Here is a 15,734-nt window from a genome sequence, read left to right as displayed (position 1 = left end):
TCTCAACAATTTGCTATAAGGAGTGCTTGAGGGTAGGTATGTTATACAATAAAATAGGCTTAATAATCAAAACAATTTAATATAACAAAATATAATATAACACAACACATCAATTCACCGCTTTATAATTGTATAATTCATTACTACTGTTACACTTTTATCGATAACTTAATAATCTCTCAGTCGGCACGCCTCTAATATTTCCAAAAAGTATTGTATCTCTCCTTCAGTAGGCATCGCATAAATTCGACGTTTCATATTTTCATAAAAAGAACGTTCGAACTCATCGTACACTTTATCCATTTGCAATTCATCATAAAGCTGCTTGATTTGCTTAACATGTTCAGGGTTTTTGCTGCCGTAGAATTCTTTGAAAATAGAACGTTGAGCTTCGTTGCAGCGCTCCAGCGCTGTTAGGGCAATCCAGGAGAGTTTACCTTCTTGAATATCGGTGCCTTCTTTTCCAGAGGTAGCTGTGTCCCAGTAGACGTCTTTGTAGTCGTTCTTAAAAGAAACGTATTATTTTACGAGACAGAAAAACATACACGAGGGATATAATTCTTCATTTACTGAGGCCAGCACTTTAACTTGTATACTGTTTAAAAAATGCATATTAACATTGAACCTTATTGATCAGAGATAAAGATGGAAATCAATTAAAGAGATTCGACAGATCGTAGCTTATTTTATTATCGCTTGATAAGCTGACGAAAGACTGCTAAAAATAATCTGGTATTCATACCTGAAATTGTAGAAGTTTACCAAATTCGAAGCAGATGTCGATATGCTCTATAAGATCTCTTTCTTTTCCGTTCTTCACTAAAAGCAGAGATACGAGTAGGGGCATTCTGAAGGAGTAGTATGCAGTTTTCTGTATGGCGATGGCATTGAATCGGTCCATGTTGAATTCTTCAAAATTATTTTTTTCCTTACTGTATCCTGATGTGTAATCTAAGTATTGCCCCATGCCAGTGTACATCGCTGTCTGTAAAAAGTATTTAAATATTAGGAACTTAATTGTTACGAAAAGTTTCAGAAAGAAGTCATTATGCCAGCATATTAGCTGAGGAAACAGTGCCAAATAAAGAGTTTTTCTAGAAGGGATGTTTAGGTACTGTAAGGTATACTTACATCGTTAATAATTTTTATCAAATCCTTATAATAAGGTTCTTTCTCGAAGTTCATTTGCAGGACTTCTATCAGACATAGATATATGAGCATGCAGTCGTTAGTCGCCGAAGTACCGACTTCTGGTCGTAGGTACCAGCAAGTCAGGCCACGGCGAGTCGTGGATGCGTCCAATATATCGTCTATAGACAGTAGCTTTGCCTGTAACTGTTTAAAAAAAAATGAATTTGGAGGGCTCAGGGCCAGTGTTGTGTAGGTTAACTCTCATATGAGGTCTTATGCTACACAGTAGGTAAATAAAAGGTTCATAATTTAGAGCGCCTTATAGTGACCGGGAAAGTAGAAGGAAGGAGACCAGAGGCCGAAGTCACATACGGTGGTCTGACCAAGTAACTAAAGAGCTGGAGATGCTTATGAATGTTGCAATGTATCAAGCAACAGAACGCAATAAATGAAGACATCTAGTGGACAAGATCAGAAGGAGTCACGATCCTCAGCAGTGAGGGAAACGACAAAGAAGAAGAAATAAAAGGTTCAACTGCAACAAGAATCGTATGAGTAAAATGGGACGGTCGTTTCTTCCACACAGTTCTTTTTATAGATTTTTGAGACCCTCATCTAAGCGGATGGTGGAGAGAATTAGTGTCGATAGTTTTAAGTCCCTGACATGGGCTGATAAAACAAAACAAATTCTTCAATTAATAATCATTACTTTGAAATTCTACAGTGGAAGGGATTATTCATACTTACAATTTCTAAGCACCATCCTAGAAATCGTGCTGTGTGCATTTTTTCTTCTATGAAGTATTTTGGATCTTCCATCATTTGATAGCCGAAGGGAACAGATAATCCTCTGCCACGTTTCCCTCCGTGCATTGTGTAATCTAACAACTGCGAAGATGAATTTTGCGTAGTTAAATAAGAAGGATGGTGTGACTGACTCCTTGGAAGACCAGCAAGGAGTTTTAGGTATAGAATGTTTTTTGATTACACAGCAAAAAATACGACAATTTACTTGGCAGGTAGTAAAAATTGATGGAAAGGGGAAACAACACTTAATTAAGTTTTACCTAATCAAAAAAAATACTGCTCAAAAGTGATCCCTTGATGTTCACCTGTTACACCACAATTATGATTACTCACCCCTTTAATCTTGGTACCAACTTCAGGCAATTGTTCCGTGAACTTAGGACTAGACATTAAGGATTTCATCACTTCGGGCCGAACTGCATCAAATTTCTTAAAATTTTCACCCGATTTGAAAGTTATTGGTGTACTTAATTTAACCGCTTTTTTATGCAATGCCCTAATTTGGTTGAAAAACAATGTTTTACGGAGCAAAAGGGCCATTTTGGCTTACTCGTTGGAGGTAAGGCGATGAATGAAAAATACTTGTTAAAATTGTCTATTTACTGCCTACATGTTTAGGTATGATAAAAATAAAATGATGTCTTAAATGATGCCATTATAACAACCATAGTAAGTGGTAACAAACCATTTGTTAGGAGATTGCAATAACATCTCAATTGCTAGGCGTCAATTTATTTTTATGCGATGACTGAGGTAGGAATACATTTTCAGAGGTCAACTACGTACCGCATGATTGTTTTTTATTTTTGGATTCTTCATTAATAGCAGAGCCATTAAACATAGTTGCTTCCTAGATGTACCTGTACACACAATCGGAACCGAGCTCTTAGTTGCTACACGAACATCTGTTTGCCTACTTAATATTGTGTGCTCCCGCCTTTATATAAAGGTTTGCATTTTTGTATCGAGGTATAGTTATAAGTTATTCAAATCTTCTGTAATGTGGTCATTGTCAATGTGACTGTGTCCTATTAGATATTGCAATGGCATTGCTCCGGCGTAGTACGTTGTAGTGCAACCATTCGAGACGACTGCAAAAAAAGTGCGGCGGCCATCAGTGTTCCTAGCTTTAATTTGAACGCGGGGAAGAGGACCTTCAAGGATGTATTGCCCGAAGTCATAGACACTGTTTTGAAGGGGTCAAAGTTAACTGGTGTGCCTGATGTTCTCTTGTGTTTTCTTGATGATTTAGTAGATTTTTTTTATATATCGGTCGTCATAGTAACAGATTTGTAGGTAATGTAAAGTCATTCGGGGACATACCGGTACTGTACCTATCTATCGATATCATTACATAGGTACTGCATAGATGCAAAATAAAAATCTAAGTGTATTTTAAACAGTGATGTATTTGGATGGTTTGCTCACACTTAATTTATATTGCTTGCATTGTACGATATTATCTGAAACTTATATCAATGAAATTTTAACCTTATTTCAACGCCATAAAGATCACATTTATCCCGCTGTGGCTGCATATTGGGCTGACAAAGTGTAGAATCTTTATAGGTATCTGACATTTGAAACACTAATGTCTTCTGGAACCACTGCGCACTGAGCTGGTCTGCTGTTTAGGGCACGAAGATAGGAGACGTAAACCTGGACTGCCTTTTAGTAAACCCATCATGGTCAGGCTCGTTGAATTTGTCTTGACTAGTTCTCTTCATATTTCTAACTGTGGAGGACCTTATACTGGAAATGGGATGTGTACCTACTACTGTTTGTGACGGGTCAGTGATACTACTCCTTATACTCGATTATATTATATAAAGCGATGCCTTGTATAACATTATATTTTTGGAAAATAGGTACTTTGATAAAACCCAAATTCTAGTCTTATTCACGTTGAGAAATGTTCAAAAACATGTTGTCCTAATTCCTAAATGGTTGTTTAACGTTTTATATCTAATCTTAAATGAATGTTTGGTTTTTGATGATTCTACTTACAGTAAAAGGAATCTTGGCCATATTTATAGGATGCCTTATGGGTGGTAAGTGGTAAACTCAAATGACCTGCGTAATCAAAACAATTTATTTTAACAAAATGCATCAATTCACCGATTACATCATTCACTATTTTTATATCGATAACCTAATAAAGTCTCCGTCGGCACACCTCTAATATTTCCAAAAAGTATTGTATCTCTCCTTCAGTAGGCAAAGTATGAATTCGCCGTTTCATATTTTCACAAAAAGAATGTTCGAACTCAAGGTACACTTTATCCATTTGTAATTCATCATAAAGCTGCTTGATTTGCTTTACATGTTCAGGGTTTTGCTGCCGTAGTATTCTTTGAAAATAGAAAGTTGAGCTTCGTTGCAGCGCTCCAGCGCTGTTAGGGCAATCCAGGAGAGTTTACCTTCTTGAATATCTGTGCCGTCTTTTCCAGCGGTAGCTTTGTCCCAGTATACGTCTTTGTAGTCGTTCTAAAAAAAGACAATTTTTCGAGACAGGAAATCTCACAAGGATGTAATACTTCATTTACAGAGGCACTTGAAGTTACTCCGATTTGTAAAATCTTACCTATCAACATTGAACTTGATTAACATTCAGAGATATATATATATTTTTAATTCTAAATTTATTTAGGGGCAGAGATAAAGTTGAAAATCAATTAAAAAGATTCGACAGATTGTTGCTTATGTATCATACATTTAGGGCGCCCACACAAAACTGCGATGCGATGCGATGTGATTTTATTCGGCAGCCTGTTTGGCACGGTAACTATACTTTCAAGTTTGTAGTTGTTTGTAGTAAGCCTTATAGGACGTGTTTTTTAGGATATGTAAGATGGATCGCACAACGATACACTTGAAGTTGTGGTTACCCTACTAAACGGTTAATTCGCATGGCAAAAGCATGTGATAACCTTTATTGCTTGATATGCTGGCGAAAGACAACTTAAAATATTTTGGGTTACATACCTGATATTGTAGAAATTTACCATATTCACTGCAGATGTTGATGTGCTCTGTAAGATCTCTTTCTTTTCCGTTCTTAACTAAAAGCAGAGACACGAGTAGGGGCATTCTGAACGAGAAATAGGAAGCTTTTTGTATAGCGATGGCATTGAATCGGTCCATGTTGAATTCTTCAAAATTATTTTTCTCCTTACTGTAACTTGATGTGTAATCTAAATATTGTCCTATGCTAGTGTACATGGCAGTCTGTAAAAGGTTTTAATGTTAGGAATTTTGGAAACAGTTCGCAATAAATAATTTTGTTTCAAATAAAGACACTAGTCTTTAGGAAGGATACTAAGGCCAGCAATACACGGACCGCTTGAAGCAGTCAGGAGCGACAGCTTCAAGTTGTCGACTGCACAGTGCACTGCATCGTTTTATGGACTCGGGAAGTCGACAGCTTGAAGCTGTTGTCCCTGTCTGCTTCAAGCGGTCCGTGTATTGCCGGCCTTATAAATACATATAATAAATAAAGGACTTTCTAACTAATCATAGTCTGTTTCGGGAATGAATTTAATAGAAATTAATTTCAGTTACATATCTTCGTATAAAGGCTCCTTCCAAATAGCATAATCTAAAAGAAAGGTACTTACATCATTAATAATCTTAATCAAATCCACATAATAAGGTTCTTTCCCGAAGTTCATTTCCAGGACTTCTATCAGACAGAGATATATGAGCATGCAGTCATTAGTTGCCGACGTGCCAACCTCTGGTCGTAGGTACCAGCATGTCTGGCCATGGCGACTCGTTGATGCGTCTAATATATCGTCCACAGACTGTAGACTTGCCTGTAACTGTTTATATTTTTTTGTCATTAGAATGTCATGATTAATATAAACAATTTTTTACATTCAAGGTTGCAATGTCGTCATGGCCATTTTATGTTGGTCTACTCCTACTTAGGTTATTGATAAATCTTTTGTTAGCACACAGTAAGTAAGATGCATCTGCATTAAGAATCGTATGAGTAAATTAATAGGACGGCAATTTCTTCCAAAAAGTATATAATGTAGGTACCTATTTTATTTGTGATCATTTTTATATTGCCATTTCCAGGATTTGTATCAATGGGGATAGTGGAGAAATTTGTGTCGATAGATGTTAGTGTAGAAATCCCTGACATGGGCTATATATAAAAATAAAATCTTCAATTAATTATCATTAATTTAAAACTAGTTTATGGGAATTTACTTACAAATTCTAAACACCATCCTAGAAATCGTGCTGTGTGCAGTTTTCCTTCTACGAAGTACTTTGGATCTTCCATTATCTGATAGCCGAAGGGAACAGATAATCCGGTGCCACGTTTTCCTCCGTGCATTGTGTAATCTAACATCTATGTTGATAAAGAAAATAAATCTACTTTGAGACATTTCAAAGACGAGGGAGATGAGTATGACTGTCTTCTCGAAAGGCCAGCAAGGAGTAGGTATTTAAACTTTTGACAACAAAAGGTACCTAAACGTATTTTACTCGGCAGCTAAATAATTTATTGGACAAAAAGTTGTCAGGAATGGGGAGCCACACCGAATCACCTTTTCAATTCTTGAAATAAAAAATACAGCTCTAAAGTGTATCCCCACCTACCTACATATTATTACACCTGAATTATGATAACTCACCTCTTTAATCCTGGTACCAACTTCAGGCAATTGTTTCGTGAACTTAGGACTAGACATTAAGGATTTCATCACTTCGGGTCGAACTTCATCTAATTTCTTATAATTTGCCTCCGCTTTGAAAGTTATTGGTGTACTTAATTTAACCGCTGTCTTATGTAATGTCCTTATTTGGTTGAAAAATAATGTTTTGCGGAGCAATAAAGCCATTTTGGCTGACTCGTTGGAGGAAGGGCGATAAATGAAAAATACTCGTTAAAATTCTATATTTACAGCCTACATGTTTACGTATGCTGTAAATACTATTAAAAAAATAAAATTATGTTAAATGGTGTCATTATAACAACCATAGTTGGGGGTGACAAACCATTTGTTAAGAGATAACATCTCAATTGCTAGGCATCAATTTCTTTTTATGCGATGACTAGGGTTGCCAATATTTCTTCAGCGAAATATAGTATTTTCCTAAAAAAAAAAAAATGATAAAATATGGTACTTTGAAAAAATATATAGTTAGTATTTTATGGAAATTACAAAAAAACGAGCTTGCGAAATTTTGGTTTGGGAATTTCAAAAGGTTTTAACGACTGAAATATGTTACTCGCACCAATAGGGTTGGCTAAGTATGCGTAAGAGTGTATTTCAAAGAATTTTGGAGAATATTGCTAAGAAAGTGGTTAAACCTTGTTTTGGACTATTTCCTGGCAGAAAATTCGTCGGCGTTTTGGATGTGGTTTTCAAGAAATATATAATGCAGTTTTCAGATTGATAACCATTTTTGCGAAAAAAATTCGTTGGGTGTACAATATGTGCTTGCGTTCGTTCCTATCATAGTGATTCGTTCCTATCATTCCTACATACCCATCGTAACAGTTGAGAGTTACTGTAAGGACGTGTTCATAATTTTTTAATGAAGTGTTTCTTAGATTTCGGTTTTGAAAATATAGTATTTTTTGCGTCCTACTACTTATATATTTTTAAACAGTAGGTATATAGTACGTAGACTAAGAAATATAATTCAATATTATTTTGGGTGTTTCGTACCTTATCACATTAAATCCTATCACATATATTTTAGTACATTATATTCTATGACGAATTGTAAAAAAAATAACCTAATTCATTCAGTGGTTTGGGCACAGGAGTCATTTTTCGTTTTCATAATTTACAACATCATGGTGTAAAGCAGAGAATATAAAGTTAGGAGTAGGTATCAAATATGTGACAGCTGTCAGTTTTCAAGGGAGAATTTTCGTTGTTTCGCGAGCTAGTTTTTTGTTTATTTCCATAAAATACTATGTAGTTTTAAAATTTAATTTTTTTTTGAAAATACTATATTTCGCTGAAGAAATTTTAGCAACCCTAGTCATCGCATAAAAAAATTGATGCCTAGCAATTAAGATGTTATTGCAATCTCCTAACAAATAGTTTGACACCCTATGCCTATGGTTGTTATAATGGCACCATTTAAGACATCATTATATTATAATCATACCTAAACATGTAGGCTGTAAATAGGCAATTCTAACGAGTAATTTCATTTACCATCCTACCTCCAACGAGTCAGCCAAAATGGCGTTATTGTTCCACAAAACATTATTTTTCAACCAAATTAGGGCATTGCAAAAAAGACGTTAAATTAAGTACACCAATAACTTTCAAATGGGATGTAAATTATAAGAAATGGGATGAAACAAAAATTTTGCATTTTACATGAAGTACCTACTGCTGTTTGCACAAATATCCCCTATAATTAGGGCTGCCATCTTTAATTTCGCGAAACTCGGACAAATATTAAAAAAACCCGGACATTTGGCGTAAATCGAATTTTTTCCCCGAACGAGTACGATTTTTTTAAACAAAATAATACCTAATTTGTAATCCATTTACTATTAACATATACTTAAATTCAATGAGGTGCTTCCTTACATGAAAAGTGTCCGGGTTTTCCCCGGACACTATTGAAACCCCGCCCGGACGGGCCCCGGACATCCTCCAAACGAGGACAAATCCGGGGAAATCCGGACGGATGGCAGCCCTACCTATAATACACGATTAAATAAAGCAATGTTATGTATAATATTATATTTTTGGAATAAACTATGATAGAACCCAACACTACTACTGTTTGTGACGGGTCAGTAATACTACTCCTTGTACTCGATTAGGTAAAGCAATGCCATGTATAACATTATATTTTTGGAATATACCTATTTACTATGATAGAACTCAAATTCTAGATATTTAATTCACGATGTGAAATGTTTAAAAACCTAATAGTTGTTAAACGTTATTACGTATTAACGTTTATATCTAAGCTAAAATAAATGTTTGGTTATTAATGATTCTACAGTTAAATTAATCTTAACCATATTTATTGGATGCCTTATGGTGGTATACACAAATGAACTGCGTAAACAAAGCAATTTAATTTGACAAATGCATCAATTCACCGATTGTATTATTCACTATTATTATATCGATAACTTAATAAGCTCTCTGGCGGCACACCTCTAATATTTGCAAAAAGTATTGTATCTCTCCTTCCGTAGGCAAAGTATAAATTCGACGTTTCATATTTTCATAAAAAGAATGTTCGAACTCAGCGTACACTTTATCCATTTGCAATTCATCATAAAGCTGCTTGATTTGCTTTACATGTTCAGGGTCTCTGCTGCCATAGTATTCTTTGATAATGGAACGTTGAGCTTCGTTGCAGCGCTCCAGCGCTGTTATGGCCATCCAGGAGAGTTTACCTTCTTGAATATCAGTGCCGTCTTTTCCATAGGTAGCTGTGTCCCAGTAGACGTCTTTGTAGTCGTTCTTAAAAAAAAAACTATGATTTTACGATATAGGGAAACATACACAAGGGATTTATTTACCTAGGCACTTCAAGTTACTCTAATTTGTAAAATTTTACCAAACAACATTGGACCTTAGGCCGGCAATACACGGACCGCTTGAAGCTGTCAGGGGACCGAATCAGTTGCTACTTCTCGAGCGGTTCGTGTATGTGCGTCCATAGAACTCTGCACTTCACTGTGTGGTCGACAGCTTGAAGCTGTCGCCCCTGACTAGGGTTACCATATGACAGGCCTTTGTGGATGGAGACATTACAGAAAAAATCTGCCAGTTTAATATCTAATTTGGCACAAAAAGCGAACGTAGAACTTAAATTTTCTCTCGTCAATGCCCAGTAGAGTAAAAAAAGAAAAATTATATGAATTAAACAGGAAAATTACAAAATTGAATTATGTGAAGATTTTTACGTTCGATCTTACGATATTAGAAAAGAAAGAACTATAAAAAAAATATCCTTCTTCATTATTATTTGTCGGCTTTTACTTATTACCTACAGCGTTTTGCTTCAGACAGGCATATTTCTGAAAATTCAGGCAGTTGAGATACTACAGACAGACCCTCTATTTACATAATGGTGCTTCATGTATTACTGGCCTTATTGTGTCGAGATACAGTGTAAATCAATTAAACATATTTGGCAGATTGTTGCTTGATTATTGCTTATTTATTTAAATTTAGGGCGCCCGCACAAAACTACGATGCAATGTGATTTTGTGCGGCAGCCCGTTTGGTACGGTAACTATACTTTCAAGTGTAGTCAGCCATATTGAACTTTTTTTTAGGTTCGATTCCTGGTCAGGCAAGTACCAATGCAACGTTTCTAAGTTTGTACCTATGTACTTTTTAAGTATATCTTGGATATCAATGACTGTGTTTCGGATGGCACGTTAAATTGTGGGTCCAGGCTGTCAGTGAACATCTTCGGCAGTCGATAGGGGTAGTTAAAAGCCAGTAAGTCTGACAACCAGTCTTACCAAGGGTACCAAGGAGTTGCCCGTGTAACTGAGTTGAGGAGGTCAGATAGGGCAGTCGCTCCTTGTAAAACATTGATATTCAGCTGTATCCGGTTAGACTGGAAGCCGACCCCAACATAGTTGGGAAAAGGCCGGGAGATGATGATCAACATGCCCCATGCCCGCAAAAACGATACACTTGAAAGTATGGTTACGGGTTGTCGGACAAAATTGCATCGCAGAAATTCATGTGGGACCCTTTATTGCTTTATATGCTGGCGAAAGATTACTTAAAATAATCTGGATTTCATACCTGATATTGAAGAAGTTTACCAACTTCAAAGCAGATGTTGATGTGCTCTGTAAGATCTCTTTCTTTTCCGTTCTTCACTAAAAGCAGAGATACGAGAAAGGGCATTGTGAAGAAGAAATAGGCACCTTTTTGTATAACGATGGTATTGAATCGGTCCATTTTGAATACTTCCAAATTATTTTTTTCCTTACTGTAACTTGATGAGTACTCTAAATATTGTCCTATTCCTGTGTACATGGCTGTCTGTAAAGGTTTTTTTTATGTTAGTTTGTCTCAAATAATATCTTTAGGGGATTCTTATACATATAATACATAAAGGACTATCTAAGTTATCATAGTCTTACGGTTTCGGGAATGATTTTTTACACGCTTTTTATTAGCTTCACCTGTATGTTTGTATGTTTGTAGGTTTGTATGTTTGTATGTTTGTATGTTTGTATGTTTGTTTGTCGACTTCTTTGGGCGCGATTTTGACCCACTTTAAACGGCCAGATTTCGTTCAAACTTTGTAGATTTATTGAGGACCGATGACAATACACTAATTTGATAAAATTATTCCATTTTAACCGACTTCCCAAAAAGGAGGAGGTTACACATACACATCGATTACTTCGAGGTTTATAGACCGATTTACGTGATTCTTTTTTTGTTCGACTTGGAATAGCTGCCAATTGGTCCCATATTCATCAGGTCAGGATCTGATGATGGAAACCCTGAGAAATCGAGGGCAACCTTCAAAACTTGTAGGCATACATAGGGTAAAAACTTGACACTTAGGTGTACGCCTAAAAGCACTATTCAACTGTGAAGATTTGGAGCTGACCTGATGATGGAGACCAGAGAGGGTCGAGGGAACTCGACAACTGAATATGTAAACTACCTCGTGTTTGGGCTTAAATTATTTGTATTGACAAGACCTTTGCAACAGTGAAGGTTTGGAGCTGACCTGATGATGGAGACCAGAGAAAATGGAGGGAACTCGACAACTGAATATGTAAACTACCTCGTGTTTGGGCTTAAATTATTCGTATTGACAAGACCTATGCAACAGTGAAGGTTTGGAGCTGACCTGATGATGGAGACCAGAGAAAGTCAAGGGAACTCGACAACTGAATATGTAAAATACCTCGTTTGGACTTATATTCTTTGTATTGATGAGAACTTCCCACTTGTATGGATAGTGACAACTATTCGTATCACTGAAAAGCTTTAAATAAATAACCTTTTTACAAAAAATTAAACCGAGTTCCCAAAACACTAAAAGCAAAAAAAACTAATTTTAGGTGCATCGGCCTAGAAGTCGGTGGCAAAATTAACTTAGTAACATCCATTAGACACCGATTTCTAGGCTTTTCAATTTGCAAAATATGATCTTTATTAATTTATATAATTTTCATCTATAGTCGATAAGGTAAGAAAATTCATTAAAATTTTCTAGAATTTTTCTCTCAGTCGATAAGGCAGGACTCGATGTTAATTTTTATTTCCAATAATTATCTTTAGCCGTTTTCTCTAATATTGACAATTTTTTGTATACTAAAGAGAATTTTAATTCTACAAAACAAATAATAGTTTGAAAACAAACTAAAAAGTAGAAAATAAATAATAGTTTAAAAAAAAAACTAAAAAACACGCTTTTTATAGAAAAACGAACTAAAAAATAGGAAATAAATTTTAATGAATTTAATTTAAGAAAACAGTGTTAAAAATTTCAATAAATATAAATTAATAATAGTGTGAATACAAAAAAAAAATTAAAAAAAAGCGTGGAGTGCTTTTTAAGATATTATCGAAATTATCGAAATGAAAATCACTGTACTCATATCTGTCAATAAAATATTTATAACTATTGACACCATGCACCCCACGCTTCTTTTTAAATATTTTTTTTGTATTCACACTATTATTAATTTATATTCATTGAAATTTTTAACACTGTTTTCTTAATTTAAATTCATTAAAATTTATTTCCTATTTTTTAGTTCGTTTTTCTATAAAAAGCGTGTTTTTTAGTTTTTTTTTTTAAACTATTATTTATTTTGAAGGCTCCTTTTCCAAGTACTTAGCATAATCTAATACAAAGGTACTTACATCGTGAATAATCTTAATCAAGTCCTTATAATAAGGTTCTTTCTCGAAGTTAATTTGCAAGACTTCCATCAAACATAGATATATGAGCATGCTGTCGTTAGTCGCCGAAGTACCGACTTCTGGTCGTAGGTACCAGCAAGTCAGGCCACGGCGAGTCGTGTTTGCGTCCAATATATCGTCTATAGTCAGTAGGTTTGCCTGTAACTATTTTAAAAAGTTTTGTTTTGAGTTTGGAATGTCGTCATGATGGCTAGAAACATTTTTTACATTTATGAGGTTGCAGTATCGTCATGGCCAGTTCTATCTGGTCTACTCCTATTTAGGTTAGGTACTGATAAATCTCTTTTTGTTACACAGAAATTAAGTAAGACGCATCTGCAATAAGAGTCGTATGAGTTAATTGGGACGGTCATTTCTTCCTCAAAGTCAGTAATCATTTTTATATTGCCATTTTCAGGATTCGTATCAATGAGGATAGTAGAGAAATTTGTTGGTGTAGAAATCTTTGACATGGGCTATATATAAAAACAAATTCTTCAATTAATTATCATTAATTTAAAACTAGTTTGTGGGAATGTTCGTACTTACAATTTCTAAGCACCATCCTAGAAATCGTGCTGTGTGCAGTTTTTCCTCTACGAAGTACTTTGGATTTTCCATTATCTGATAGCCGAAGGGAACAGATAATCCGACGCTACGTTTTCCTCCGTGCATTGTGTAATCTAACATCTATGTTGATAAAGAAAAAAAATCGATTTGAGATATTTCAAAAGAAGAAGGCGATGAGTATACTGTCTTCTCGAAAAGCCAGCAAGGAGTATTTAAAATTTTGACAACAAAAAAGATGCCTAAACGTATTTTACTAGGCAGCTAAATAATTTATTGGACAAAAACTTGACAGGAATTGGGAGCCACACCGAATCACTAGTCGGATTGCAGTCGAAATGCAGTCCGTCTGTCTAGAGCTTTAATACACCTGAATTATGATTACTCACCTCTTTAATCCTGGGACCAACTTCAGGCAACTGTTTCGTGAACTTAGGACTAGACATTAAGGATTTCATCACTTCGGGTCGGACTTCATCAAATTTCTTATAATTTGCATCCGATTTGTAAGTTATTGGTGTACTTAATTTAACCGGTGTCTTATGTAATGTCCTTATTTGGTTGAAAAATAATGTTTTATGGAGCAATAACGCCATTTTGGCTGACTCGTTGGAGGTAGGATGGTAAATGAAAAATACTCCTTAGAATTGTCTATTTACAGCCTACATGTTTAGGTATGAAAAATAAAATGATGTCTTAAATGGTGCCATAGTTGGGGGTGACAAACTATTTGTTAGGAGATTGCAAAAACTTCGCAATTGCAAGGCGTCAATTATTTTTGTGCGATGACTAGGGTTGCCAAAAAGGCATAAAAAATACACTATAATGAAAAAAATATAGTTTTTTATGGAAATAGACAAAAACAAATATTTATAACCTTTTGCAAAAATAATAAGGCTGTAAGGAGCAACTTATTATAGATTATGCAGTTCTTGAATAGATACAATAAAAGAAATCCAACATCTTTAGAATGTACAGTATGTACATCGATTATAAAAAAGCATACGACTCGGTTCCTCACTCTTGGCTTATATAAATAGAAATATATAAAGTACATCCACTTTAATCAGATTCCTAAAAACAACGATGACAACATGGACTACTGTAGTCAAGCTCACAATAATTTAAACCGAAACACTCCACACTAACCCAATTACAATTCAAAGGGGTGTCTTTTAAGGTGATGCACTAAGCCCATTATGGTTCTGTCTTGCTTTAAACCCGTTATCAAATATATTAAATTCAACTTCAGTAGGCACATCGATTAACACTAGGAAGTGGTGAAAGGGGGGCGTTTTGGGGGTGCTGTCATTCTTGTAAAATTTTGACGTTAAAAAGTGCTAATCGTATTAGCCTATTTTAATAAATGACTTTGAACGCTCAATCCTTCTCCGTGTGAGAAGAGGCCTATGCCCAGCGATAAAAAGGCTGTAACAGGCAACAGGCACATCTTTAGGTGAAAGTACTGCCGACGGACAGACTTTATCACTACAAAACAATGTCCTGAGCCACTTGATTTGATATATGGACGACATAAAGCTTTACGCAAACACCGAAAGCGAACTACATCATTTGGCTAACCTCACCGAGAAATTCACCTAAGACATAAAAATGGAATTCGGAATTCAGCGACTATACTGCACATTACAGGGGCATGTTAATCAATAGCTTAAACAGATTGTAAACACAGACACGACCAGGTAGCCAATATTATTTTTAGGGATTTTACGTGTATTCCAAGAGGTTTTGATGACTGAAATATGTTACAAGCACCAATAGGGTTGGCTAAGCATGCTTTAAATGCGTTTAAAATTTGAATTTTGAAGAATTGCTAAGAAAGTGGTTAAACCTTGTTCTGGACTATTTCCCGGTAGAAAATTCGTCGGCGTTTTCGATTTAGTTTTCAAGAAATTGATAATGTCAGTTTAATAACTGATTGATAACCCTTTCTGCTAAATCATTTTATTTTTGAAAATTATTCAGTTTTAAGTAAAATTGTTTTCTGTGTCCGTGCACGTTGGATGTGATGAAAGTCACCACTTTGATGAGATTCGCGGACATATTAATCGTAACAGTTAAAAATTACTGTAAGGTCGCGTTCATAATTTTTCAATGAAGTATGTGTTTGTTAGATTTCGGTGTTGAAAATACAGTATTTTATTACCGTACTATATATTTTTTTAATAGTAGGCATATAGTACGCTGACCCGAAATATAATACAATACTATACAATATTATACTACGGTTGGCAACCCTAGCGATGACTGAGTTAGGAATACATTTTTGAGGGGTCAACTACCTAGGTACAGCATGATTTTTTGTAT

General features: G+C 35.2%; 3 protein-coding genes across 3 annotated transcripts; all 3 read right to left on the bottom strand.

The window, feature by feature from the left end:
- Nucleotides 1-63: 63 nt before the first annotated feature.
- LOC135116541 (uncharacterized) lies at nucleotides 64-2,558 on the bottom strand. Its single transcript, XM_021326445.3, has 5 exons — nucleotides 2,272-2,558; nucleotides 1,879-2,019; nucleotides 1,132-1,335; nucleotides 743-985; nucleotides 64-504 (listed from the first exon to the last, which is right to left on the bottom strand). Exons 1-5 carry the CDS (start codon nucleotides 2,476-2,478, stop codon nucleotides 169-171), a joined length of 1,131 nt encoding a protein of 376 aa, XP_021182120.3. The 5' UTR covers nucleotides 2,479-2,558; the 3' UTR covers nucleotides 64-168.
- Nucleotides 2,559-4,112: 1,554 nt separating this feature from the next.
- LOC110370571 (uncharacterized) lies at nucleotides 4,113-6,771 on the bottom strand. The gene is made up of 5 exons (XM_049845291.2): nucleotides 6,588-6,771; nucleotides 6,161-6,301; nucleotides 5,556-5,759; nucleotides 4,924-5,166; nucleotides 4,113-4,425 (listed from the first exon to the last, which is right to left on the bottom strand). The coding sequence occupies exons 1-5, from the start codon at nucleotides 6,654-6,656 to the stop codon at nucleotides 4,258-4,260; spliced, it is 825 nt and encodes a 274-aa protein (XP_049701248.2). The 5' UTR covers nucleotides 6,657-6,771; the 3' UTR covers nucleotides 4,113-4,257.
- A 2,202-nt stretch (nucleotides 6,772-8,973) lies between these two features.
- Nucleotides 8,974-14,081, bottom strand: LOC135116605 (uncharacterized). The gene is made up of 5 exons (XM_064038342.1): nucleotides 13,799-14,081; nucleotides 13,392-13,532; nucleotides 12,804-13,007; nucleotides 10,713-10,955; nucleotides 8,974-9,407 (listed from the first exon to the last, which is right to left on the bottom strand). Exons 1-5 carry the CDS (start codon nucleotides 14,003-14,005, stop codon nucleotides 9,072-9,074), a joined length of 1,131 nt encoding a protein of 376 aa, XP_063894412.1. The 5' UTR covers nucleotides 14,006-14,081; the 3' UTR covers nucleotides 8,974-9,071.
- Between the last annotated feature and the right edge of the window lie 1,653 nt (nucleotides 14,082-15,734).

The sequence above is a fragment of the Helicoverpa armigera genome, chromosome 15 (assembly GCF_030705265.1).
Source record: "Helicoverpa armigera isolate CAAS_96S chromosome 15, ASM3070526v1, whole genome shotgun sequence".
In the NCBI taxonomy this organism is placed as follows: Eukaryota; Metazoa; Arthropoda; class Insecta; order Lepidoptera; family Noctuidae; genus Helicoverpa; species Helicoverpa armigera.
Note: the sequence above shows the minus strand (reverse complement) of the source record. Positions and strands in the feature narration are given on the sequence as shown.

What these genes read in the sequence shown, in the direction of transcription:
- LOC135116541 (XM_021326445.3), bottom strand. Translation starts at nt 2,478, where the DNA reads ATGGCCCTTTTGCTCCGTAAAACATTGTTTTTCAACCAAATTAGGGCA. An exon ending in TTGGTACCAAGATTAAAGGG is followed by an intron (nt 2,020 to 2,271) that starts GTGAGTAATCAT and finishes TCATCTTCGCAG; the next exon opens with TTGTTAGATTACACAATGCA. An exon ending in GTAAACTTCTACAATTTCAG is followed by an intron (nt 505 to 742) that starts GTATGAATACCA and finishes GTTTCTTTTAAG; the next exon opens with AACGACTACAAAGACGTCTA.
- LOC110370571 (XM_049845291.2), bottom strand. Translation starts at nt 6,656, where the DNA reads ATGAAATCCTTAATGTCTAGTCCTAAGTTCACGAAACAATTGCCTGAA. An exon ending in TTGGTACCAGGATTAAAGAG is followed by an intron (nt 6,302 to 6,587) that starts GTGAGTTATCAT and finishes TTATCAACATAG; the next exon opens with ATGTTAGATTACACAATGCA. An exon ending in TAGGATGGTGTTTAGAATTT is followed by an intron (nt 5,760 to 6,160) that starts GTAAGTAAATTC and finishes AAATATAAACAG; the next exon opens with TTACAGGCAAGTCTACAGTC.
- LOC135116605 (XM_064038342.1), bottom strand. Translation starts at nt 14,005, where the DNA reads ATGGCGTTATTGCTCCATAAAACATTATTTTTCAACCAAATAAGGACA. An exon ending in TGATTAAGATTATTCACGAT is followed by an intron (nt 10,956 to 12,803) that starts GTAAGTACCTTT and finishes AAACCTTTACAG; the next exon opens with ACAGCCATGTACACAGGAAT. An exon ending in GTAAACTTCTTCAATATCAG is followed by an intron (nt 9,408 to 10,712) that starts GTATGAAATCCA and finishes TTTTTTTTTAAG; the next exon opens with AACGACTACAAAGACGTCTA.